The 27,380-nt window shown below is 41.8% G+C and overlaps 1 protein-coding gene across 1 annotated transcript in view; it reads right to left on the bottom strand.

Annotated features, from left to right (window-relative positions):
- Positions 1-27,380, bottom strand: part of GLE1 (GLE1 RNA export mediator) — a 1,828,321-nt gene that overhangs the window by 480,700 nt on the left and 1,320,241 nt on the right. The window contains exon 12 of the mRNA XM_044058440.1: positions 23,952-24,081. Within this exon, the coding sequence (XP_043914375.1) occupies positions 23,952-24,081 (130 nt within the window). The remainder of the gene's footprint in view (positions 1-23,951; positions 24,082-27,380) is intronic.

Below are 27,380 nucleotides of genomic sequence, written 5' to 3'. Positions count from 1 at the left end.
TCCAAGCAAAAATTCTAAATATTCTAGATTTTGTTGTGCATTTGGGAGACATACATATAACCTCCCATTGTTTCATTGTGAATTGCTTTGAACACAGTGAAAGAGGCCAACAGAATCAAAAATCATATTTTCGGAACTAGAAGTTTGTAATTTAGTCATCTTCTAAAAGGTCAGGACCCTTCACAATGTCCAGGAAAAAGTTTGTTGTCCTCTTTTAGTTGACCTTTTTCAGAGGTTTATAGGTTAGTACTAGGATAACTGCCCTTGTTGGCCATTTTAAGCCTAGCCAATTACCCTACGTGAGAATCAAACTCTGCACCTTGTAAGGTAAACACCTTAACAATTATACCAACCTCCCACTCCTTGTGAAGTTAATCTAGCCTGTTCTTCAGGTAAGTGTTCATATTTCCAGTTTTGTAATTTTTTTTGGCCTTACCCTAGATATCAACTTGTCTCTCACTTGAATCTTTTTTTTAAATTCTGTTTCAGACCACCTGAAAGGCAAATATAAGCTTCGAGGGACTTCAATTTCATGCTGTAAAAGTTATTTCTACCTAATCTTTCATCCAGTAGACTACAGAAATGACGCAGCTTTCCTAGAAATTTCACTTCTTTTCTTTGTGACAATCACTTAAGCGAAAAGGATTTCAGAATTACAAGCATTAATGTTTAAACCACCTTACACTTCTTTTCAAAAGTGAGAGACCTCCCACAATAATCAGTCCTACTTTTATGTGAAAAATAGTACCAACTGTCTCACTGGACCAGTGTATTCAACTGCCAGTTTTCTTCCAAAATTACCCAAATGCTGGAAATGACTTTCTTTGTGTACTTTGGATGTACACAGATATTTTGCTAGGGCTCATCATTTCATTTAAAGCAGATGAGCTTTTATGCCCTTCAAAGAAGGAAGAAAACAAACTTCTATCCAAGCAAACCTTGTGTAAGTGGTTGACCTGCTGTATATTGTTTTCTTCTAAGTACAGAAAACATTTCAAGAACATGTTAAAACTCATTCTGCCTGCACAGCAGCTACATCTGCAATACATTCTAAAAATAAAATGTTTCTTATCAAGAGGCAGAAAGATTAACTACATACCTTTTAAAAATCACTTGACTACTGCGTGAGTTTAGTTTATTCTTTGATCTCACAGTCTCATTTTTAAATGCCATCAGCCATAAAGTGTAAAACAATGAAGACATTTCTTTTAGCAGCTACATGGCCTGTCAATGCATAATTCACTTCAGAGACAGAACATGTTTTGACATGGGTGTGCCACTAGAGATGGTCTATTTTAATGCATGTTTTCAACACACACTAACAGATGAGTAAAACTGGTCTAAAGACCATTTTCAGTCACAATGTGGGGCATAATGCAGCAAGGTTGCATTTTAATACAGTCATTGGAGGTTTATATGTATTGTGAAGAAAAGAAATGACATACAAGATTATACTTGTAAATGTGCAGAGGTTTGCATACAATGGTGGAAAGTGAAAATGGCATACAAGATTGCATGCGTAAATGTACAAATAGCTGTGGTGCAAAACAAGTTTTGCTAGTAATGCATCTAAGTTGTCTAGGTACAAGCCAACCCCAGGTTACGGACAAGATCAATTTTTTTAGTCTGTCCTCAAGTCAAATTTGTGTGCATGTCGAAACACGTACATGGAACACTCTACTGTAATGGACTGCAATACAGTACAGTAAAACGTTCCCCACACACAAAAAAAAAATTAAACTTGCCTCTTTAAGCTCCACTTCTCATTTCTGTACTACAGGCATCACCCACAAATGTTTTCCACTCTTTCCTGAACTTTCAGATGCCTGACAGACCTCCTACTGTCACCTAGACCATAGTGAGCCACAATGCCTTTTGCCCATTCTACTGTACAGTAACGGCTTCAATACTGTGTACTGTACAGGCCAGCAGTCTTGACCAATCAGATCGACATAACAGTGATGTCTTAACCAATCGGATCCCTTATTCTCTGTGAAGGCAGAAGTAACTGCTCTAACAAGACGTGCAAGCAGCTTCACGTACGAGGAAAATGGGGAATGGAAAGCACAATAGAATTAATTTTAAGGTAAGATTTGGGCAACTTTAAAGATTATTTATTTTCACATTATTTCTGACATTGCAGCAGCCCATTCTTATCTATGGGTTGTCTGCAAGTCAGATGTCTATCTCGGGGACTGCTTTTAGTCGTTTCTACCAGCAGCTTGGATCCAAACTTCATCTCCAAAACCTACTTTTTTTTCAGGGCCAGTTGGCCCCAGGTTATATTCACCTATACTTCAACAAAAGCTACCATCAATAACAGCATATGTAGCTTTTTCTTTGAGGTCTGGCTGATCGACCAGAAAGTCCTAACGAGATGGATGTTGACTGTATGAATAAGAAATTCCTGAGGACACTGATTCAGCTGGGGGTTCTCCTGGATCCTTTCCAAAGGAGAGGACCAGTAACAGACCCTTCAACCCCATTCCATCTACTTCCAACATTTTCTCCTTCCCCAAATCCTTCTGCTCCACCGTTGTCAGATCTGATGGCCCTGGAAAATTAGATTCTATAGCTTCCCTTACTTTTGATACTGTTGTTTTTGGGTTGAGACGAGTTCCAGAGCTACAGCTTCAGGGTTGCAGCCCTGACAACAATGTCAATGGTGAAATTTTCAGAGCCCTTTCTTTCCCTCAGTGCTTCGACAGTAGACAGCTTTGCCCCAAGTTTCTCCACAGAACCTACCTCTTTTGGATTCTGGAAACCTATTGCTTCTGCTGTCAGAGGTAGTTTCTCCATGGCTCTATTAGCAGAGTCAAATGTTAAGGCTGTGGAAAGGGCCTTGGCTTGTGCAAGGAAACAGGTGTGTGCACAGAGTTCGGATCCATCCCAACTCCCAATGGATCCTGTGCCTCTTTCCTTTCATTTGAGTTGACAGGGACAGACCCCATTTAGCTTTGAGGTAGCTCGACCTTTGATCTCCCCATCTGATTCCATCATGTCTCCATCAGAGCCCCTGAGACATGTCCTGCAAAACAGGACATGTAAACAGAAACACTTGGACTCCTCTCCCGATTCTGACACCGAAGACACAAACCTGGATGATGGAAAAGGATGCCAAAGATCTCCACCCCCCCCCCCCGAAGACGTCACCTTTGTGAAAAATCTGGAACTGATGAAGCAAAGGGGGGATGGTCCACAGAAACTCCTTCTGATGAGTCAGTGTTCCATTAGACTTTTGGGTCTTGCCTTTCAATATCCTTGGCCATCCCACCTCCTGACGTCTTAATAATCGTTTTGCTTAGAAGCCTTGGAAGGAACTTGATGTGGCAGAGCCCATTCAAAAAAAAATGTATACATATGGATAAAACCTTGGTTGCCTTGAAAGCTAGGAAGCACTGGACAAAAGGCCACCACTGATGATGCCATGGTCATAGCAGTAGCCACAAAGAAGAAACTATCTGAGGAAAGTTCCTCTGTCCATCTCTCAACAGGGAGTGTAAGGCATTGGACAGACTAGGGAAACTGGCCTATGCATCAGCGAACTTTGCACTTTGAACACTAAACTACCTAACACACCTGGTACATTTCCAAAGAAACTTGATCAAGAAGCTTTCCAAGTCTCTTTCAGGTAGCTTACTTTTGGACAGCCAAAGGACTATGAATGCCCAAATTGCTACCCTGCAGTCTACTTCAAATGTGACCATGTGACTGCTGTCAAAATCAGCTGAGGGTACATCAACGGCAGCCAGCATGAGTATGACCACGCAATGCAATGCCATGCCTGGAAGAGGCTATGCAATTTGAAGGAAAGCTTCAAGCCTTTCTTTGTCAGTGCCTCCTAAGATGCTTCCAGCCTGTTAGAACCTAAGCTAAAGGAAACACTTGCCAGGAGTGAGCAGAATGGTAAGACCTTGTCCGTCTTGGGAAACGGATTTTCTGCTCTACAAAGATCCATTTTGAGAAATCAAACAGGAGGCAGAAAAATGTGCATCAAAAAATCCAAGGTTTTCACCAGGACACTAATGGAAATGGAACTTCCCGAGGCAAAGGCGATGACAATTTGAACTGATTCCACCTGAAAGGGAGAAGCAGACTGCAGAACCAAGGCTTCCATGGGCTCTTTCACTGAGAAACCTTACCAGCTTCCCTGAATAGTGGTCTGACTGCTACAGTGGAGGCAGTCAGGGGATGCTTAAGCCTTATACCCTTCAGCCTGGCAAACCATAACATCTGATTCATGGGTGCTAAGGATAATCAACACAGGCTATACCATACCATTTTGTCTATCCCAAAGAAAGGACAGATATTCTTGATACACCACCCAATCAGTTGGAATCTGCATCAACAGAAATGTTGAAGATGCTTACCGAAAGAGTAGTCCAGGTGGTTCCCCCAGACCAGTTGAAATCTGGAGTCTATTCCAGGTTCCTTTTAATTCCAAAAAAGACAGAAGACATCATACCAATACCGGATCTTAGCAACCTAAATCAGTACGTCAAACAAAGTTCTGGATGGTCACTGTGCAGTCCACATTACTTGTATTGAGGAAGGATGACTGGATGTGCTGTATCGATCTCCATGATACCTATTACCGCATCAAGATCCAGAAGTGTTCCAGGAGGTCTCTTCACTTCTGGTTGGGAGCCAATTACTACCAGTTTAGAGCACTTTTGTTTGGTCTCACCACCGCTTCGGGGGGGTGTTCAACAAGATAATAGCAGTGATAGCAGCTCATCTCTGATTGCAGGGGATCAAAGTCTTCCTGTATTTAGATGACTGGCTCCTAACTGCTACCTCCAAGGATCTTTTACTGCAACACCAAACATTCCTTCTCACTCTTGCAAGCCAATTGGGAATATCAGTCAACCACAAGACGAGAAAACTACCTCCCATGCTGTAGGGTGCCAGACAGTCCAACAAATTGTGAAACTCAATGTTGCAAGAGTTCAGTTGTTAAGGTTTGTAGCTTATCAAGGGATACAACATCCATGTCCATAGGCAAGACTCGTTCTCCATCTTTTAGGGATGATGGCATCTAGTATTACACTGGTCCCATTACCAAGTTACCACATGAGAGTCCTACAGTGGATACTTGCAGTATAATGGTCACAGAAATTTCATTTCATTCACACCAGGATCTGACTCAATGAAATATGTAGGAATCCCATAAGTTGGTAATTCATGTCTGTGTCAGTAGTAAATGGCAGACCCTTTTGTCCACCTGCTGCCAGAGGTACAGACAGCACAGACGCCTGCCTTCTAGAGATGGGGGGGGGGGTGACATTTCAAAGGTAAGACCATTTAAGGGATGCAGCAATCAGTGGAGGCCAAACTTGACATTATTGCCTTGGAGCTAAGAGTAGTCCTCCTAGCACTGCAGGCTTTTCAGGACCTCATACACCAGGGTGTAATTTTCATTCACAATGACATGATGTCAATGGTCTGGTACATCAACAAGCAAGATGGAGCATGTTCACACCCTTTTTCTAAGAGGACATGCAAGTCTGGCAATGGACGATGTCTTTGCACCACCTTCTAGTGGTAATGCACACACCCAGGATGTCCAATATACTAGCAGTCAGGTTGAGGAAGAGTATCCTGTTACCTCACCAGTGGTCTCTCAGACAGTGGTAAGAGAGATCTTCAGCCGCTGGGACCAACCTTACTGCAACTTCTTTGTTTCCTACCTTAACAACAAATGCAGCAGCTAATTTGCCCTTATCCTGCCACAGGGGCCATGAGATGCTGTAATATAATTTTGGCCTCCAGGTCTCCTTTATGCCTTTTTATTAATTCCCCTTCTCATGAAGGTCATTCAGAAAGCCATGAGGTGCAAGACGAGGGTAATCCTCATTCCCCACTTTTGATCTAATCAGGTATGGTCCAACTTCCTTTGGCCTCACCTACTGCACCCACCATGGGTACTAGATCCCACTCCAGATTTACTCAGTCACCCATCTGGGATGCCTCTACTGGATCTTCTTTCTCAGAAACTGACTGCATGGTTTCTCCAATTTTAATGATACTCAGCGATTTCAGGATTTCCTCCACAACAGTCCACATAATTTCTTCTTCTCAGAATGACTCAACCAAAAAACCTTCCAAGACCAAATGAAAAACATTTTCTATTCGGGCATCCTCCAAAGGTTTTAGGCCCTTTCTTGGCACCTCTTCCAGTGATACTGGATTTTCTTTCTGAGCTTTTTCCTGTGAGGATACAGTTACTCATCTGTAAATGTCCTGAAGCTGCCATCTCAAATTTTCACTTAGGATATAATGATTTGTCTACTGCATCACGCATACAAAGTTGAGTTATGAAGCTCGTTTGGCTGCAGGGATCCTTAATTCACTTTCCAAAGGTGGCGGTCAGACTGTGCAGAAGTTATTATTCAGTTTATTAGCACTGGATATTGGGAGGGAGCAAGCTGCTTCAAATAACTGCAGCGAGTGAAACTTAAAGTATAAAAAGCGGAGGTGAAATAGGGACATCAGATGGATATGAGTGAAAAATAAAATGTCTGACTTCTAGGCACTGAATAACAAAGGCAGGAGGGGTACTGCACTGTTGGAGGTCGGAGGAGGTCAGGAGGAAAGTGAAGGGTAGATCGCTGAGTGAGCGGAAAGAACAGGTTTGGTAGAGAGACCAGAAACTGAGGTAAAGTTAACAAGAGAAAGGTTAAACATGCAAGCAGAGCATTTTTAAACACAACCATTAAATAAATCTTGTACGTAATTTATACTCAAAATTACTGTATAACAGAGATCGACTGAGTTGGCATAGATTGGTGATTTTGATGGTTTCTGTAACATTCTTCGGTTCTCTTTGCTGCATTTTCTGAACCTGTAGTATAACAACAGACTCAAAAGTAGAACAAATGCTGTCTTTAATTTAACTAACTGCACAATCTGTGGTGAAACTTTTCTTTGGTGGCTTCAAGACTGACTCATATACCCCAGAAATGGAAGCAAGAAAAGTCATTTCATCAGAATTTAATGAGGACTTTCACATTTTATGACAACAAGCAGATGCATTTTTTTTTCTATTCTTATATTTTCTCTTTATTTTCCTTCTTTATTTTCCTCCATTTTGTTTGGTGGATATTTTAGATTCAAAATATTTAAAATCATTCAAAAGTTTACTCTTTGTCAGGAAAGAATTTTTCTCAATTTGGCTGCTTTATTAAACTTTAGGCAAACACCAATTTTCTTTACAGTGGTCAGTTCTTAAACTAAAGGTACAGTTGGTGGAACGCTTGTGTGCTGTCTACAGCAAGCACAGTTTATTCATTGTGAAGGGGAAGACACATCCTTCAAGGATAAATCTTGAGAAAGCAAACTCCAGCTTATGAAGTCCAAATGACTAACAAGCAGAACAAATACTTGGAAGCACAATCAAGCTACCAAGTTTCTTAAAGATCACAAATGAGGATGGTATGTGCTGCTGCTGGATTTATAAAGTGGCCTCATACCACCTATATAAACACCTTTACTGGTAAATAAGATTGGTACAAGTTTTTGCAGAGAAGAAAATAACTGCAGAGGAAACAGCTAGACCAACCAAGAAGAGCTGCTGCATTACCCAAACATCATGGTTTACCGTTGCACTGATCTCCCTTCACAAAAAATCATAACATATACATCCATCATCATTACTTAAGCTCCTTCAAGGCTTCCAAGGATGGACTGAATCACAAGTAGTAAAACTACTTGGTGGAAGAAACCACAGAACATAAACTAGAGCCAGTAAGAAAACTGAAGATTAAGAAGCACCTAACCATATGTACGGACTTTAAGGTCATAGGCAGGTCTGTATGGAAAAGTAGTATCATTGGTCTCAAGGTTTGTGGTGACCAAATACTGAAGGTGTCTATTCTTTATGAGAGCTAGACCATATCCCAGGCCAGTAGGTGGAATGCCTGGTGGCGATGCAAAGAACCCAATTCCATCCAAACAAGGAAAAGAAACTGCAGATGCCAAGTCCCAAAACTGCAGATGCCAAGGCCCAAGGTGTTAGAAGATTAACTACTAGTTCATCCCCTTTCCCATTAAGGTCACAAATGTTTTCAGAAGTGAGATACCTCATCATCCTTCACAGTTCTTAGTCTCCATAACTAATCAGGAGAAGAGCCCGTCAAGGGATAAAGACCACTTTGTCAACAGCAGTGAGAAAAAAAGGGTGCTTGCCAAACAGGATAAGGAAGAAATATCCCCATGCATTTCAGGAGAACCAGGATATGCAGTGGAAGCTGGGGCACTAAGAAGGCACATTACTCAATGAACTCTCATACCGGCTGCAGAAAGGCAAGCCTGTTAAACTAAAGTTTGTAGACCCCCCAAAGGGGAATACTCTCTGGAAGGTGACGGAGGACAGCCCATCCTAAATTAAATGTATGGCTATTAGGAGCACAGTCACAATCCTGTCTTCTAAAAAAGAGGAATGACCAGACCTGTTCAGGCCCCCAGAAGTGAAAATGCTACCTAGCAACAGTTATCCAAAACACCCTGGACACCCAGAATAAACAAACAGTTGTGATACCAACTAATTGTCCATCCACCTGGTGAAATGCTCTCATTTGAATAAAAGTAGAAGGCTTTCAGAAGTTCAGAACTTCTCCAACAGAACTTTCATAAGTTGGCAAAGGCCATGGCCAAACAAAAAATGAAAACAATATATTATTAAACGAGAACCTTGGCTCTAGATGACTGTCACTGTTAAAGTGATCCCCGACTCCATGGGTAAAAATGGGAAACAGGGGTTGTGCATGGATGGATGTCAACATCCCTTGCCTAGATACAGGGCCACAGAAATTCCACAGCAAGCCAAAGGCAAAAGTATGCCATGTCCAGCCATCTGTGGAGCTAAATGGAACTACACTCTATCCTTACGGTTTTCTGAGAGACATAAAACAGCAAGTAAGATAAGCTTTTAATAACACAACACATCACCCCGCATAACTTGCTGTCTCAGGAATATCAGAACTTCAAGATTCACAAAGAAAGACAGAATTTACCTGACGAATGCCTCATTTCCAGCCAGCACCATGGAATAGTGGGGTAAAGACCAGACTATGCTTTAGGTTATCCTTGTTCAAAGAGCATCTTGGATGCCTGTAGGAGTTGGCCAGGGAGGACAGGAGTGAGCAGCCACTGCCAGTTCCCTCATGCTGGGGACAGGAATCCTCATTTGACCTTTCTGGTCAAAAGACTGACAACCAACAGCAGCTCTAGGTGTCAACTGAAGTCCCGGCCTGTTGAGTCCATATATTCATACTGTAACCATGCAATGTAACCAAGGCAAATTTGGCATGTGCAGGCACACCGCCCCTTACGAGAGAGCAATAATGAAGCTTAAAGGAACTCTAGAAGATGGGTACTCCCCATACCTCTCAAGCTCTTAGCACAAGAAATCTGGACAAAGCCATAAATAAAAGTGGGACAAAGGCTCAGAAATATGGACAATTTTTAATTATTACTCTTTCAAACTTAGAAACATGATAGAAAAACAGGTTTTGCATTATCATGAATTTTCGGAAGAATATAAAGTTTGAAAAAACAAATTGTTAAATTGTTATTATTTTCTGACTTCAATCTTTAATGATTTGCCACTTGGGTCTTTCGGCTTATCCCGGTTAGGGGTCACCACAGCGGAACTCCGGTCAGCTAATGTTTGGTAGTGGATTTTTACTTGCCGAGTTACCAGCCCTGACGCACAACCTTCAACGAAGGCACGCCCATTCACGCATGCCTCCACACAGAAGACGCTCTAGCTGAGAATCGAACGTGACAACGTCTTGCTGTGAGACAACAACGCTACCGCAGCACCACTACCGTGGGGTCCTTTAATGATTTGTCACTAATTTGCCAAAAAACCCACAATTTTATGAAAAATGGACCAAAACTATGAAGCCAGAATCTTGACATTCTGCAAAAATCTGTACAGTTGAGATGAGTGGGTAGATCCCCCCACCAAATCAGCAAGCTGGTCAAGTCCCTATCACATGACTTTCACCCGAGAATGGAACTGCTGATCAAGACTCTTGGGCAGGAATGAATTGTCTTTTGCCTAGCTCAGGAATGCTCGCCTCCTAATTAGGTCAAATAGGTGCCAGTAGTGAAGTCATTTGGTGATGTCCGGAGGAGAGGGAGCAAAAAACGAAATGAAAATAAAATAAAATTAAATTAAAAAACACAAAACACTGCCTCATTTCCATAAACTCTTCTTTGCACTGACTGAGGGACAAACTCAATAATATGGCATAGAATCTCTCTCACTGGAATAAAAAATGTGGGATTCCAACATAAAAGCTAAAGAGGAAACATGGGACAAGCAGATGTCATTGGCTCAAGGGGGAGATATTTAACAAACCTCTACTTGATCTGAGAAAAGGGAATGACAAGTAAAAGACTCCATGACTAGCAACATTTCAGTGTTTAGCACACAAGTCCATAAAATGAAGGGGAAGCCCAAGCTTCCCCCTCCCCACAAAAGACAAGGACTCCAAAGGAATTGGGAGGAACAGATACTGAAGACTCATTCCAGCCTCAATAAAATACCCAGCACTGATGGGTCCAAATGTGCTGAGGGCTAGCATTCTCAAAAACTTTAGCACACCAGCTATGAGTCAAAATAGGGGAAGTTACCTCCAAAAAGAAACCAATCACTTGTAGAGTCCCCCAGGGTTCTGTGCTGGGACCTTCTTCTGTTTGGCATTTATTTTTCTGAAGCAAAAGGCAATAGCAAAGGGCTCTAAGTTTTCAGATGACTGCAACCTAGGACAAGTCAATGAATCTCCAAATGACTTGGCCATCCTCCAAGAAAGACTTGTCCCAAATAAATAACTGGTACCAAAATCATGGACTGAAATTATGTCATAAAATGCATTATTTTATCATTTGGGAAGTCAGCTACCAAACTGACAATTTGCCCCTAAGAGTTGACCCTCTTGCTTGGGATTTGGGAACTTACACAAACAGTGATATAATTTTTGACCAACCTGTGTTTATTGTTGCAAGAAAATCTTTCTATATTGCACAACTTATAAACAAAGGGATGTCAGTGTCCCCCTTTACTCAACTCTCATTAGACCAATTACTGAATATAATATCCATTTGGCATATATCTGTCCAGACACATGCAACTGGAAAACTCAGAGATACCTCACTATAAGTTACAAGGCCTAAATATGCCCTACATGTACCGACTCAAATTTCTGCCACTACATTCGGTATCTTGCAGACTGCTAACAGGTGACTTGTTCCTGGCATTCAAGGCATCCGCTGATCCATTACCGATAGATTTAATGCACATCAGCAAGTCAAATGGCATCAGAAATGCTAGGTCTAGGTATCAAACCTCTTCAGCAATATCCACAGAATGTTTTGGAGCGACAGGTATATCTCGCAGAGGAAACCACTGCCGTGAAACAGACTCCACACTCACATAAAACAAAGGCCATCCCTGTCCCTATTCCATGGTAACTTAGATCTATGGATGGGGAAACAGAAAATATACCATAGAAAGTACAGTTGTGTACACTTACCATAAATGTAGATGTTCAAGTGTATTCACTATTGCAATCATTACATTTGGGTAATCTGCTGGCAGGTTGCCCTCAGTCGGCCTGAATAACAAAGTCTTGGGTCCTGCATTGGTTGCTGTCTCCTCTTTCATGACATCAGGTCGTCAGGGGTATAAAACATGCAGCCAATGCCATTTTATTCAGTTTTTCTTGTGTCAGGTGCCCCCCAAATGGGGAGCAAAATTATATATATATATATATATATATATATATATATATATATATATATATATATAAAAATAAACAGTAAACATATATAAATGCACCTTCAGAAATAAACTTTACATTCATATAAAAGCAAATACTTTGCGTATATGTGTATAGTGAAGGAAAGAAAAGGTATAGAAAGGGGGATGGCAGGTGGGTAACCCGGACTGCAAAAGTGAATATGCTCGAACATCTACATTTATTGTACGTGTACACAACTGTACTATGTTCTTCGTGTTTCACTGTTGCAGTCATTACATTTGGGTAGAATCCCAAAGCTATGGATGGGAGGATGGAACTAAACAGCATCAGGTGCAGCTATAAGCCCCTGCAGGACTGCAGTGGCAAAGCCTGCCCTGAATTTGGAGAAGAGAGGTAAATGATAATGCTTTCTGAAGGTATGAACAGAGCTCCAAGTAGCAGCTTCTAGAATGTCTTTGGTTGGAACCCCTCTGAGAAAGCTGCTGAAGTAGAGGCAGCCCTGGTGGAATGTGATCTGATCCCCTTGGGCACAGGTTTACCATTATGCAAGTAGCAGAAACGAATGCAATGGCTTATCCACATAGAGATAGTCTGCTTTGATATAGCCTTCCCCTCTCACCCTGCAGCAAATGCTACCAGTATTTGCTCAGACTTTCTTAGAGATTTGGTCCTGTTTAAGTAGAATCTTAGTTGTCTGTGTATATCCAATGAATGCAGAATCCGCTCCCCCTTGTTCTGCGGATTTGGGTAAAAATTTTGGCAGGTGAATGGTCTGGTTAAGTGCCACACTGGATACCACCTTAGGCATAAAAGGATTGGTCCTGAGGGACACCCTGTCCGGGTACAATATAATAAAAGGCTCCACTGCCATGAGAGCATGTAGTTCTGAAACCCTTGTAGCTGAAGTGACTGCCAAGAGAAAAGCTGTTTTCCAAGATAGAAATTTTATATATGCAGTAGCTGCTGGTTCAAAAGGAGGCAGGGTTTGTTTTTTCAGTGCAAAATTGAGGTCCCATGCAGGAGTTGGTGATCTTCTGGGAGGCCTTAAATTTTTGGCCCCTCTAAGATACTGTTTAAGCAGAGGATGAGAAAAGAGGGGAGGCTCTGTGTTGTAATAAGCCGAGATGGCAGAGGCATGAATTTTTATTGAAGAAAAGGATAGGCCCTTGTCAAGCACCTCAGTCAAATATTGTAAAATCTGAGGAATATTGGACTTTGCTGTGTCTGTTCCTTGTGCTTGGTTCCAAGCACAGAATCTCTTCCATTTATCAGCATAAGATTTTCTACTACTAGGCCTTTTGGCTTCCAAAATGATCTCCATCACAGATTTACTGAGAGGTGTTGCATGAATAATTAGTTGATCAACCGTGCTGCAAGATTCAAAGTTTGGAGCTGAGTGTACAGAATTTGATTGTTCTGCTGAGACAGTAGATGAGGTATTTGTAGCAAGTACCATGGAGGAAGCTGAGACATATTCCTTAGAAGTGGGTACCAGTGCTGGCGAGGCCAGTCCGGAGCCACTAGGATAATTTTTGTTTTTTCCTGTCTGACTTAGTAAGACCTTGGAGAGTAGAGGCAGAGGGGGAAAGGCATAGACTGATATGTTTCTCCAGCTGAAGGATAGGGCATCCATTTTCCATGCTTTTTTGTGATGAGTTCTTGTGCAGAATTTGTCCAACTGATAATTTTGGGGAGAGGCAAATAGATCTATGCCTGGGCTCCCCTTTTCTGTGTTAAAATGCTGAAGATTTGTGGATCCAGTTTCCATTTGTGCGGGTCCATAAGATTTCTGCTTAGGTAGTCTGCCAGAGTATTTTGCTTTCCTGGCAGGAATTGAGCTTGAAGATGTATTTGGTAAGTCAAGGCTGTGTTCCACAAGGCCATGGCTAGTCTGCAAAGGGGGTAGAAATGTGTACCCCCTGCTTGTTTATGTACCACATAACTGTGGTGTTGTCCGTCTTTATCAGTAGTTGTCCTGGATGAATTGAAGGCTGTCAGAGCATCTATTTCTGGTTGATATGCAGATGCATTTGGTTTGGGTTCCATTTGCCCTGAATGCATCTCCCTGCCAGGTGGGCCCCCCAAGCATAGTCTGATGCGTCTGTAGTTAGGGTTTGGGTGGCAGGGGGTAGAGTGAATGACAGTCCCTTGTTTTGGTGATATGTCTCTGCCCACCAAAGAAACTCCTGTTGTAAGCAGGGAATGAGAGGAATCAATGTTTCCAAAACTGTGACAATGTTGACTCCATAAACTTTTTAGGTACCACTGAAGTTTCCTCATATGCAGTCTCGCATATAGAATTAGTAGAACGCAGGATGCCATGAACCCCAAAGCCTGCAGAATTTGTCTTGCAGATAACTGGGTTTTTGTTGCCATTTGTTTGAAGTATGTTGTCAGTTGCCTTTGTTTGTCTGGCGTGAGGTAAGCCATCTGGGCAGTTGTATTCAAGCTTGCACCCAGGAATGTAATCGTTCGAGTGGGTACCAGTTGTGATTTCTTTTCGTTTATGTTGAAGAAGAGTGTCCTTGTCCTCTGCTTGAATGAGACAGTCGTCCAGATAAGGATACATTTGAATGCTTCTTTGTCTGCAGAATGCAATTACTGGTGCCAGGCACTTTGTAAAGACCCTGGGCGCAGTAGATAAGCCAAAGGGCAGTGCAGAGAATTGGTAATGCAAAAAACCTGCTTTGAAGCGGAGGTATCTTCTGCATGATTCCCTTATTGGGATATGCAGGTATGCCTCTTTTAAGTCTAGAGTTATTAATCAAGCATTCCTGCCTAGCATAGGCAGTAGCTGTTGTAAAGTCAGCATTTTGAATTTTGGAATGTCCAGGAACGTGTTCAAAATCAATAAGTCCAGTATTGGATGCCATGAATTGCCTTTTCTGGGTACCAGGAAAAGTCTTGAATAAAAACCTTGTCCTTTTCCCTTTTCTGGTACCGGTTGAATAGCCCCCATAATCCAGGAGGGACATGACTTGTTTCTGGGCCTCCGACCACTGGTTTTGTGGCAGATCTGGCCATCCGTTTGGAATTGGCAAAGTATGGAAATGAAGTCTGTACCCCTGGGATACTTTGTTTAATACCCACTTGTCCTGGGTAATTAACTGCCAATTTTGAGCATGAAGTGCTAGTTTTCCCCCAAGGGGGCTGCCAAAAGATAAGTGCTTGGTGATGGTAGAGGAAAGTCACTGAAACTGCTTACTTTAGGATTGTGCTTTGTTTCCTCCAGATTTGGAGGTGGAGGCACCCCATTGCTTTGGCCTGTAAGAACCCTGTGATTGGTACCTGGAGCTTTTTGAGCACCTGGATTTGCCCTGAGTGGCTCTGTTGAACACAGGAAAGGACCAATGTTTAGTAGTGTCTACTGAACCTGGGTGGCTGCACTTGCAAGAAATCTTTTACAGTTTGATTAGATTTAGCTTTGTCTTCCATTTTCTTTAAACCATCTTCTGCCTTATTACCAAACAGAGCATCATGCTGCAAAGGGGCATTCAACAATTTAGCTTTAACATGATCAGGCAGATTTTGCCCCTTGAGCCAGGCATGCCTTCTAATCACATATCCAGTAACGGCGGCCCTACAAGAGGCCTCCAAGGAATCAAAACCACATTGCAAAGTATGCTTTCCAACTTGTTCTGCTGAATGCAATAATTCATGTAACTCTATTTTCCACACAATCAGAAATCAACATAACTTTCTGTTTCAGTAAGCCCATAACATGCTGCTGATATTTAAGCATATGAAACTGGCAGTTTAAAGTCCTGATTGCCAAGGATGCAGACGTATAAACCTTCTTTCCCCATCTATCCAGCGCCCTGGAATCTCTATCAGAAGGGGTGGGATTCTAGGCTGTAGAGGCCTTTACACCCTTGGGACCCTGAGAAACAGTTGCAGGACATTTGAAAAGAAATTTGTGGGAGTCAGGAACCCTGTAATATATGCCTGACTTACTAGGAGCCGGAGGCAGGGAATCAGGAGCCATGCTTGATTCAGAGGACACATCATCAACAATGTCTAATACAGGAGGTATTGCCAAAGGCCTAAGCTGAGGAAGGAGGAGGAAATCCCTAAGCCTCTTTTTTGATTCAGTGAAGTCCTAACTCTCCCAGTGAAATGTTCCCTTAAAGTATGCAAAGTCTCTCCAAAAGAGTAATCCTCAGGAGGAGATGCAGATGGGATGGATTCCTCTGCATCAGAATCCTCATAGGGTGGAATAGAAAATTCCTGATCAGAAGAGGAATCAGAAGAAATGGAAACCTGATCTGAAGATTCATAATCAGTGCCTTGCCTAGGCCTCTTAGCAGGGGGTGGTTGGGAACCCCCGATCAAGGTAATTAAATCCTCAGCCATTTTGATCATCTGTTTTTTAGGCATAGGGGCCTGAGCACGTGGCTCATGCGTCATTTTTGTAGACATGGAAGTTGTTTTTGACCTTGTTTTTGTTGCTGGCGTTGGTTTAATATAAAAATGTTGAGGCCTGAAAACACCCTCAGAAGCCGGTGCAGCACCGGACCCATCTAAGGGAGAGACATCCGCGGGTTCAATACTTTGAGAATCTTGCGGCATACCGGACTCCAAATGGGTCTTGGTAGAGGCCTGTGACTCAAATGTAGTGGTTATCAGGGGCTGAGAAAGCACCTCAATGAGTACCGGCGAACTGGCGACTGGCTTAGGAGAAGCTTCGTCGGTTTTGGACCTCGACGGTCTGTCTCTCTCTCTTTCTTTGCATTTTTTGTGAACTGCGGTAGTCGGATTGCTAACAGACGACATTTCAGGATAATTAAATCTTGAACCAAAATATTTAGAAGCAAAAATATACCGACGCTTAATAGTTTGTGTCTTTCGGCTTTTCCCGGTTAGGGGTCGCCACAGCGAAACTCCAGTCCGCTAATGATTGGTAGTTGATTTTTACGTGTCGAGTTACCAGCCGTGACGCACAACCTTCAATGAAGGTACGCCCAGTCATGCATGTCTCCATGCAGAAGATGCTCTAGCTGAGAATCGAACCGGACAGTGTCTTACTGTGAGGCGACAACGCTACCGCACCACCACCACCGCGGGCACCGACGGTTAAATCTAGCACAAAACAGACAGCAAGGCACGTTGTGATCTGGGCCTAGGCAAGGAATACAGTACAAATGAAAATCAATCCTTATGAGGTATTTGCTTCCCACAAGTAATGCAATTAACTTTTACTGACATCGGTAAGGAGCAAGAAAAAGTTTCCTCAACGGGGTACTTAGCTTTAGTTTGAAGACTTTAGTTCTGAAAATCGAATACGAAAATTTCAGGAGTTGGACGACCGGCATTTGCAAACGGCTTCTGCTTTGGTCACCGCGCGGCAAGAAAGACTGAATAAAATGGCGTCGACTGCATGTTTTATACCCCTGACGACCTGACGTCATGGAAGAGGAGACAGCAACCGATGCAGGACCCAAGACTTTGTTATTCAGGCCGACTGAGGGCAACCTGCCAGCAGAATACCCAAATGTAATGACTGCAACAGTGAAACGTGAAGAACATCTGCTCGTTGTACTACTAATGGACACAGGCAGCTCCTAAATGCATGGGTCCCTTCAAATTACCTATGGTATGATCCCAGCTATTCTCATTAGTGATACGTAATTAAAAACAATGGAATGGGTAAGGCCAGTCTATAACCAAATGGGATAGGCTTTTTTGAAAACATACAGGAAAAATTGGCAAAACTTAGAATGGCCCACAAGGTAGCTAGCCTAGTACTTACCTATGAATGATACCAGTGCTTCCTGAGGTAGGGGTAGCAATCCAGCAAAAAAAGGCAGCTGAGACTCAAAGCCCAGTCTGCCCACACACCCAAGCATATATGCCAGGCAAATCTGGCTCTCCAAAAGGATGGGGTAAGCTGCATATGCAGCAAAAGAGCCTTATTTAAATGTATGGCCCCCCTGGCTAGTAGCCTGAGGACGCTTCCCAAGAGTACAGCTATTGGTAGTCAAACAGAATTCCAAGGAGGATTCAACTGCATAAACACATGCCCTGAAAATCCTAGTAAGGGAAATTCCAAAAAGATCCATAGAAAGTGGATAGAGAAAGTATCTTCTTCTTACTAGGCCTTTGCCTTGATAGTTAACAACTGGATTAACCCTGGGGCTGAGAAACCTCAAGGACAACTCAATTAACCAGTCATCCTTCTCCATGAGATAAGAAGGGAACCCAACCCTGCTCTCATCCTGGAAGGGGTACCAACATTCCAGGGGCTCCTTCTACTGCCATGGAATAGTGGCCCAAGGCAGAACAAGCACTTACAGCCAGAGGCCAAAAACAGGGGACAAGCTGTACCTGACAGACAAGCCTCTTAAACCCCCTCCCCAACAATGAATTCTGCACATGGTCCTCATTTCTTTTGCAGAAATCCATACAGATTGCCAAGAATAAAAGTAGGAGATAGTTTTGTTGACCCATGGGAGGGCACCATCCCCCACTGCAAGAATCCAAGGGGTGGAATACGTTGTTAAGACAAACTAAAGAATCATCCTCTCCCCACTAACCAAGCCACAGAGCAAGAACTGGTCATGGACCCCAGCAAGACTCCAGTCAACCCAAAGGCAGGGGCAATCTAGGCACACTTAACCCTGCTACTGCAAGTCTTTGCAAAATTACTTCCTACATAAACAGCAAAAACTTCAGTCAAAAGGGAAGCAGACTTTCTTTCTCTAAGAGAGGACTTGCCTAGTACACAAGACAGAGTCAAGAAGAGACTGAAGGCTCTATCAAAAAAGGCCACTGCCGTCAAAGAACGTTTCACAGGAAGCTATCCAGATCATTCCCAAGGAAGACTATCACCGCCATCCCACCTGCAGTTACTGCAGCATAAGGCCAGGCCTGTCACCCTCACCAAAGCATTAATGTAGTTACCAGACGGCTTATAAGGTGGAGCTACATCAGTCCAGCAGTCTCAGAAAAGACTAGTGTAGCCAGAACTTACTCCATCACTAGGAGCCAAAGAACATAGATAAGATATAAAGTTGAGGGCTGTAAGTCCCAATACAGCAAAATAAACATCCTTGCATACCTTTGAAGCCATTTTATCCATTAGTTAAGGGTATACTATCTAGTAACACAAAGTCTGTTACAACAATGCAGAAGTGAGCTTTGGAAAGTTTCAATAAAATATCAATATGCACCAAAAAAAGAAATTATGTACTCACCATAACGTTCCCTCGGAGTAGTTATACTTCATTTTTCTGCAGCCTGTGGGTATTCGGATCTGAGCCGGCAACTTTTTTTCTAGCATCTGCTCCAAGCTCCGATCTCCTCCCTTACCCATATTGCACTACCATCTCCTACCTTCCCTCTGATCGAGTGGGCTGCAACTAAATACATAAGTAACTCAGCCCAATGAACCAAACCTGTATAGACAGGACAAGGCCCGAGGGAAGGAAGGTTGCAGAAAAATGAAGTATAACTACTCAGATGGAACGTTATGGTGAGTAAATAACTTCTTTATCTGAAGTAGTTAACTTCATTTTATCTGCAACCTGTGGGACAGAGTCCCCAGCTACTCCAATCCTGGGAGGTCCCTATGGAAGGATATTCCTGAGCACCGCAGAGCCAAAGGATGCTCTATCCCTAGAAATCAGATGTAATTTGTAATGGGAAATGAAGGTATGTGAAATGGCCCAGGTCACTGCTGTACAAACTTCGTCCAAAGGAACCCTAGACCAAAAAGCAGCAGAAGTCACCATGGACCTGGTAAAGTGAGCTTTAACAATACCAGGAGGACATAAACCTTTTGCTTTGTAGACATGCGAAATACAAAGAGTGATCCATCTGGCCAAAGAAACCTTAGAAATAGCCTTTCCCAGAAAGGCTTTGGAAAAGGAAACAACTGGTCAGTCTTGCGGAAAGATTTTGTTCTATGAAGATAGAAGCAAAGTGGTCTATGAACATCTAACAAATGAAGTTTGTATTCACCTTTATTTTGGAAGTTAGGAAAGAAAACAGGCAGATTAATGGACTGGTTTATGTTTGCTTCAGATGCCACTTTGGGTAAGATGGAAGGGTTAGTACGGAGGGAGACCCTATCCTTATGGAAGACCAAATACGGAGGCACGGCAGACAGAGCTTGAAGCTCAGAAACTCTCCTAGCCGATGTGATGGCGACTAGGAAAGCTGTCTTTCAGGATAAAAATTTCAAATCCACCGAAGCCGCAGATTCGAATGGAGGGGCCACCAATGTCTGTAGGACAAAGGTAAGGTCCCAAGGGGGCACTGAATCCTTGACAGGAGGGCGCAACAGAAAGGTGCCTTTAAGAAAGGCCTTACACAGCCTAGAAGAGGCTAAGGCAATGTTGTCTTCACTAACATGAAAATTAGAAATGGCTGCCAATTGTACTTTCACTGTGGAGGAGCTAGCTCCTTGCTGAAAAATGCCAGACAAGAAATCCAACACCGCTGGAACAGGGGCTGTAAAGGGATCTAGGTTTCTCTGAGAGGCCCAAATGGAAAAATGCTTCCATTTACTGCGATAAAGTTTCCTAGTGGAATCTTTAAGAGAAGCCACCAGAATGGATTTTAATGGGGATGAAAGACCGGGAGTCCTGGCAACCAATGGAACTGGAGCAACCAAGCTGTCAGCTTGAGGCTGACCAGGTCGGGCGGATGGGCACCCGAAGGATGGAAGATCAGATCCAGGCTGGGATCCAGAACCCACGGAGGAGCTAAGAGATGAGACCAAAGGAATGGGAACCAAACCTGACGAAGCCAGAACGGGACAATGAGGATAACTTTGCACCTCAGTCGGCAAGCTTTCTGAAGAAACTTCGGAATGAGTTGGCAATGGTAGTTAAGCAAGCAGAAGCCCAGGGGGCCAAGCGTGGACTACAGCATCTCTGGGGGCTTCCCCTGGTGAGAGAATCAGAGCGAAGAACTCGCTGTACTACGCGTTGGAAGGAGATGCGAAGAGATTGCAGCAAGGCTGACCCCATGCAAGGAAAATCTCCTCCGTTATTGACTGTTTCAGAGACCACTCATATGGCATCAGAATAGCCTTACTCAATCTGTCCGCTAAAATGTTGAAGTGCCCCGGGATGTGCGTTGCTATCAGAAACCAACCGGTGGAGATCGCCCATTCCCACACTCTCATGGTCTTGCGACATAGGGGATAGGATCTGGTCCCCCCCTGCTTGTTCATATATCAGATAACTGACATGTTGTCTGACTGAACTGCAATCAATCCGAGAAGAAAGACAGTGTGAAAGGCTTCCAACGTTGAAAGCACTGCCCTCATCTCTAGAACATTTATGTGCAACTTGGTCTCTGACTGGGACCACATGTCTTGGACTGCCCTTCCCGAACAGTGTCTCCCCCACCTGAGTTGGGAGGCGTCCGTGGTCACTGTGGTTTGGAATGGAGATGATGTGAAGGGGCGTCCTTCTAATATCTCCGTTGAATTTAACCACCAAAGAAGGGACGTCCTGCAGATGTGACTGATCCTGATCGGAAATTCCATGGGCAGGTCTAGCCAAGACCACTGAACAGCCAGAGTCCACTGAAGAACCCACATATGAAGGCACGCACAAGGGAGAATCGATATGGAGGCAGCCATGGAGCCCAGTGCCCGGAGAACCTCGATTGCCTTGGAGACTTGAAGTTCTCTATCTGAGCTATGTGACACCTGAGGTGTAAGATCCTGTCTGGAGTTAAGAATACTTTCATCTGCAAGGTGTCTAGCCGTGCCTCAATGAAGTCTAAAACTTGTACTGGTTGCATTTGGGATTTCTGAACACTGACTGTAATCCCCAATAGATCTGCCAACCATATGAAGTAGTCTCAGGCCAGACAAAGCAGATGCCTGTTGGGCGCAGCGAAGAGCCAATTGTCCAGGTAAGGAAATACCTGAATACCCTGAAGCCTCAGGTGAGCCGCAACTGTCATTACCTTGGTGAACACCCTGGGGGCTGTGGTGAGACCGAAGGGTAGGGCTTTGAACTGGAAATGACTGGCTCCCAGCCGAAAGTGCAGAAACCTCCTGGAGCTTCTGTGGATCTTGATGTGGTAAGTAAGCATCCTGGAGGTCTAACGAGCACATCCAGTCATGACCAAAATACAAAAACAATCACCCACATCTATTATTTCGTGTGTGCATGTAGTAACAATGCTCAAGGCAAAACTATGAAGATATACAACAAATACATTTATAATATATGCATTCTTGTTTAAATATTTACACTCTGTAAGCAAAGAAAAATGCAATATAAAGCAGATTATTTGTACAACAGCTTTGTCACATTGGGAAGTAATGGCTCTTTACTCATCAACAGCACTAGAGGAGAAAAATGACCAAACAAAAATTTTGGTTTCTGCCTCTATTGAAGTGATGCTAACTGTTTCTCTCCTCATCTGCAGCAGTGTAATTATCGTGGAAGGCTGTATTCTGTTTTGCATGTAAATGTAATCCTACCTTAAGGCCTCCAATTGTTTAGAGTTTATGGCACAAACAAATTGCTAAATTACAATTCAACATGAATTGCTTTCCAATGCAGAATGCTCTAAATAATCATCCTATGGCAAGTACAAGGATGGTATATCAAGCTATTCAAGCTGTGAAATAAGTTGCTGACCGACTACATTTAAAATTTTCACCCAACTACGGCAAAATTGGATTTAGTAATTTCTTCCCCATATTACATGAGACGCAAAGTGGTTTCAGGTCTACAAGTAGTACATTATTTACACATTATTGACTGGGTCAGTCTCACTAAGCCACCTGCCTCTTTTCAGGGGAAATCCGAGGTGGTATTAATACCCAACTAGAGGAAATTTGGGCAGGGCATTGGGAAAATTCTACTCTTTTCCTTAAGTACCATGAGATATTTTATACCTACGGAGCTACAACCTCCTCAAGCAGATGTGACCTCTGTTTGACGTCTCATCCAAAAGACATAAGAATTGGGAAGAGCCAATGTGTTGGAGCTCATGACGCAATTACACTTGACCATAAAACTAAGTGCACAAATATTGTTGGGAGTCTTTTCTTGAATTGGAAAATGGCTTAAAGTGGGAAATATAATGCCAGGAGTTTGTCCTCTGGCAAGGTCAAGAACATGCAAAAAAAAAAAAAAAAAAAAAATTGGAAGCAAGAGAGAAAAGTAAAACCTGTAACTTTGTGTCCCATGTATGCAAGTTAAAAAAAAAAAAAATCAAAAACATGAAGACAATATCTTGGGGTATTCTCTAATTTTGCTGAAGTACTGTGATCGCAGAGTTGGCATATGTAAAGTAGGAGGAGTGTATGGGTTGGCAGAGGGAGCACAGCCCACAACCAGCATGTCAGGATGACCAACTGAGTTTTGCTAGTTACTGTACTAATTTGCATTTTTGTGTTTCGCACACAAGGAGTTTCTGACATGGAGATTAAAATTTTCTCCCTAATTAACACTTATCTAAATTATATGACAAGGGAAAGCTAATCAAATTATTAAAACGGCACAAGAAGTGCAAACACTGCTCTTTCTTGAGGAGATTGGGGACTGGGAATTGTAGGAGATTGTATGTTAGGTGTAAGACTCCAGAGTTTTGGCAATAGATTTGTCTGCCTGCTGACATGATAGACTCTGCAAAGTGCGTGACCATGTGCTACTAAGTTAAATAAGGCCACTAATACAAGTATCTAGTGTGTTTAGGAAAAATTATAGGAATGAATACACTGAAAATGGATAGCTCAGACAAACAGAAGATTAACAGTCAGACATCCTTGCATGGTACTATGTTAAAAGTAGACTGCTGAAAGGATCCACCTTAGTCACATATGCTGCAGAAAAAAAAGGGGTAGCACAATGTGAAACTGCAATTAAGATTTTAAACAGTATGGACCATTAGGAAAAGAAAGAAAGCTCCTGAAAGATCATGCCACTGAAATACACTTGAAGGTGGAGATACAGGAAATAAAGACAGCTGCAAATGGGTTCTATTGATGGCATGCAGTAAAATCACAGTCTCAAAGTACTCCAATAACAGGAACAACCTGTATTACTCCTCACCCTCCAGAAAAGGCTGGCTTCAGTGGGCAATTCTGGCATGTGAATCTCAGACCTGAGTATGCCCCAGACAGGAAGACCCATTTCTGAAACATCTTAAACTTGCACACATCTTAAAAATAATGCATGACATTTACATTGTTCCGATAATACAAACCCCTTGTTTGTTTCCATAGGGCCATCGTAACTGGATAATAGCAGCATATAAACGCATCATCCCTGACATCCTCTTCAAAAAACTGTCTTGTTGTTCCACTCCTGACTGATGTACATGATACCCAAGGATCCTAAAAATCAAATCACACATGCAAATGAGCATGACAAACAAATGACAGAAAGGAAAGAAAAAGAACAGGCACTTAGTATGCATAATTATTTTGTCAATTGGCTTAAGACAGTTGTTCAGCACCAATAATCACTGAAGATCCCAGGAGAAAAGATCCTATACGCAACAAAACTAAAATGTAAAAATATAATATCAAGTACCCTTAATTGCAAAGTCTCTCTCTACATATGTACAATTACAAACACACACGCACACATATATGTGTGCATACAATACACAGTGTTAACTACAGTAAGATAAAACAAATCTGTTTTTTCTAAAATGCAGAGAGTTAAGCAGACGTACATCCTCAGATAAACAGTTCTGTAGCCTGCATTGAAGAAAAGATAGACATATGTCAAAGAAAAGAGCCTATGGATCTTACTTTCAACACTTCTTGCTCAGCTACCTCTAATACTTTTACTCATGCCACAAAGCTTACGGTCTTACACAAACAAGCACTACTCCCACTCACCTACTCAAGAACAGTGACTATGGAACAGCAACTGACTGGATCCTTACATCCTCAGTAAACAAAATAATTTTTTCGGGCACCTTCTCCGACTAAGTGATCACCTCCCCATTTTTTTCATCAGAAGAAAACACACTAGTACCAACAAATAAATAACAATACTTCAGTATAGTACAAAATCTATCACATTTTCCTAAAGAAATAAAAATAATTTTATCATCAACTTAAAACTCTGCAAATGGAGCAGTCTAAAACACCTCCATCTAGATGAAGCTGCATCAAAGTTCAACCCAATTTTTCTAAACTTCTTAAATGAAAATACTCCAAGAAAAAAAAAAACATGCAAAAGCCATTCCTGCCTCATGACTATCTAGATATACAAAATACCTTATGAGCCAAAGGGACGGTGCTTGGAAAGCATAGACCAAAACAAAACACTCCCAAGTTTTCAAAAATCATATAGCTTAGGAACCAAGCCAAACACCAGATCAAACTGGATAAAAAAAGCATGTTATACAAACTTTCAAGGTAAAAATTACAAACATCCAAATGCATTCTGGTCTTCAATAAATCAACTTCTCAGTAAGTCATTCCACATAACCCACACCTAAACTTAAATCAGACAATGACACAAAATATTCCTGTTCCTTAACTCCCACTTTGTTCAAGTCAGTTTCCGCCTTACTCAAAAACCCAACACACTATACGCTATAAACTTCAGTACAATTCATCAACCTCCCAGTTCCTCATTCCAGCTAGTCCCTTCCCCTACAATCAAAATTCTTCTGCTTAAACTGGTTCAGGAAGAGACATGTGAGCAGTGGAATTTTGGGGCCCTCATTCCTCTTTGATAATAATTATGCATTGATTGGAAATATGTGACTCATGGAAGAAATATCATTTAAATTTAGTGTCTCAGACTTAAATTTTGATGGTCTGATGTCCTGGATGTCACTAAAGGTAAAAAAAAAAACAGATGCTCAGCATGCTTACATAAGCAGACCTTCAACATTGCCGAAGCTGCTGAAGTTTTCCAGAGTCAGCAGTATGCACAAGGAGCAGTTTGAAAAAAAAAAACCTTGTGGAAAGGATGGACCAATAAGTAAACTTTATATGCTCGTGGTTGAGCTATACAAAATTATCACCACACTGGGTGATTATACTGCACACTCAGATCAAAAACTTTGAAAAATTTGAAATTGCTGTTCCTTTACTTTCAGATCAGCTAACAACTCAAAACACTTAGATCGACAAACTTTGTCAGTGAATAAAATCTAAAGAAGCAATGATGGAGTTAGTGGAAAACACAATCGAAGATCTTGAAAACAGAAATAGTCTCAAAAATATCCAGGTTATGGGGAACAGTTGACAGATTAGAAGAGTGTAATTATACAGACTTTAGAGACAGGCTTGCCAAATAGTCAGACACACCAGAGTAGGAGATGGCAACAGAAAATACCCACCGAGTGTCAGCCCTGTTCCAGCAAAAACAGCATTTCCAATGCAGAATGGTAAAAACAGTCCTTTACTAAAATAAAAACGATCATCAGTATTCACAAACGTAAAATAATAAGCGCTTTTGTTGTATTATATGAGATAAGTTTTATGTTTACATATCTAAGCATTGGCTTTTTAGACTATCTGAGAAGGTAGTGGTGTTCTAGTATATATTTTGATTGCCCGAATTTCTTCCCATTTAGTTGTCTCACTGTATTAAAAATATATATTAAAAAAAAAAAAAACAGTTTTAACCTATGTAATACGAGCATTTAAAACGTATGTTGCACATTTTTATGACAGTTGCTAAATTCTGTCATATTAGAGTTTAGGGCGTGGTTTTACAAAGCTGCCAATACTTTGTTATATGGAACTTAATTTAGTATTCCATGTTTATTGTGCACTTGTTTATCCTTTGTTGGGAGTTGCATGATTATACATGAACAATCATTGTTGTTTATATTTATTAGAGTACTGCCAATATATATTATTTATTTATTATTTATTACTTTATGCATGCGATTTGCACTTGTATATGGTTTTTAGCTCAATGTTCTTTTTAAGATACACTGTTTCTTTAATTAGAACTTTGTGCTTTGCCAGGAAGATGCACTGTTTCTTTAACTAGAACTTTGTGCTCTAACAGGAAGTGATGTCATTTGGGAGGGAGATTTTCAGTGCTTTTAGTATTTAAACTCTGCTTTAATGTTCAGTTCTTGTTTGACAAAGTCTCCTGAATTGTATAATTGGAGACGAAAGCGCTTATTATTTTACATTGAATACTGATAATCGTTTTTATTCTAATAAATGACTGTTTTTACCATTCTACGTTGGTATATACTTGCCAGTGGACTCCATTCCGTTTTTTGGATTTACTTATTGGTTTCTTTTCTATCACAAAACATCATTTCCCCTGGCCAACAGTGATAACGTTTTTGAGTTATAACGTTAAGGATATAATTCAGGGTAAACTCTGGGTGCCTGGCAAGTAGATACATTTTAATGGACAGAGGATTTTTATCAATCAGGACTACTCCTCCCCTGCGAGACAGCAGAGAAAGGAATTTCGTCTGGTTATCTAAAAGTAATGAATGGAAGTACAAATTGTTTTATTCAGCTACACTTAAAAGTGGCCGTCCTGGGTGAAGCAGTTTCCTTAATCGATGAAGATGATGCTACTGTTAAACAGTCATCTATTGCAGACACCCAAGTAGATGGCACTATTGAGGAAAAATCCTCCTCTGCATCATCCATGAGTGATAAAAGTCCAGTGGGAAAAATATTAGTATTTT

The sequence above is a fragment of the Protopterus annectens genome, chromosome 16.part0, assembly GCF_019279795.1.
Source record: "Protopterus annectens isolate FY-2018-M chromosome 16.part0, PAN1.0, whole genome shotgun sequence".
Lineage (NCBI taxonomy): Eukaryota > Metazoa > Chordata > Ceratodontiformes > Protopteridae > Protopterus > Protopterus annectens.
The sequence above is the reverse complement of the archived record's forward strand: the minus strand, read 5'-3'. Positions and strand labels throughout refer to the sequence as shown.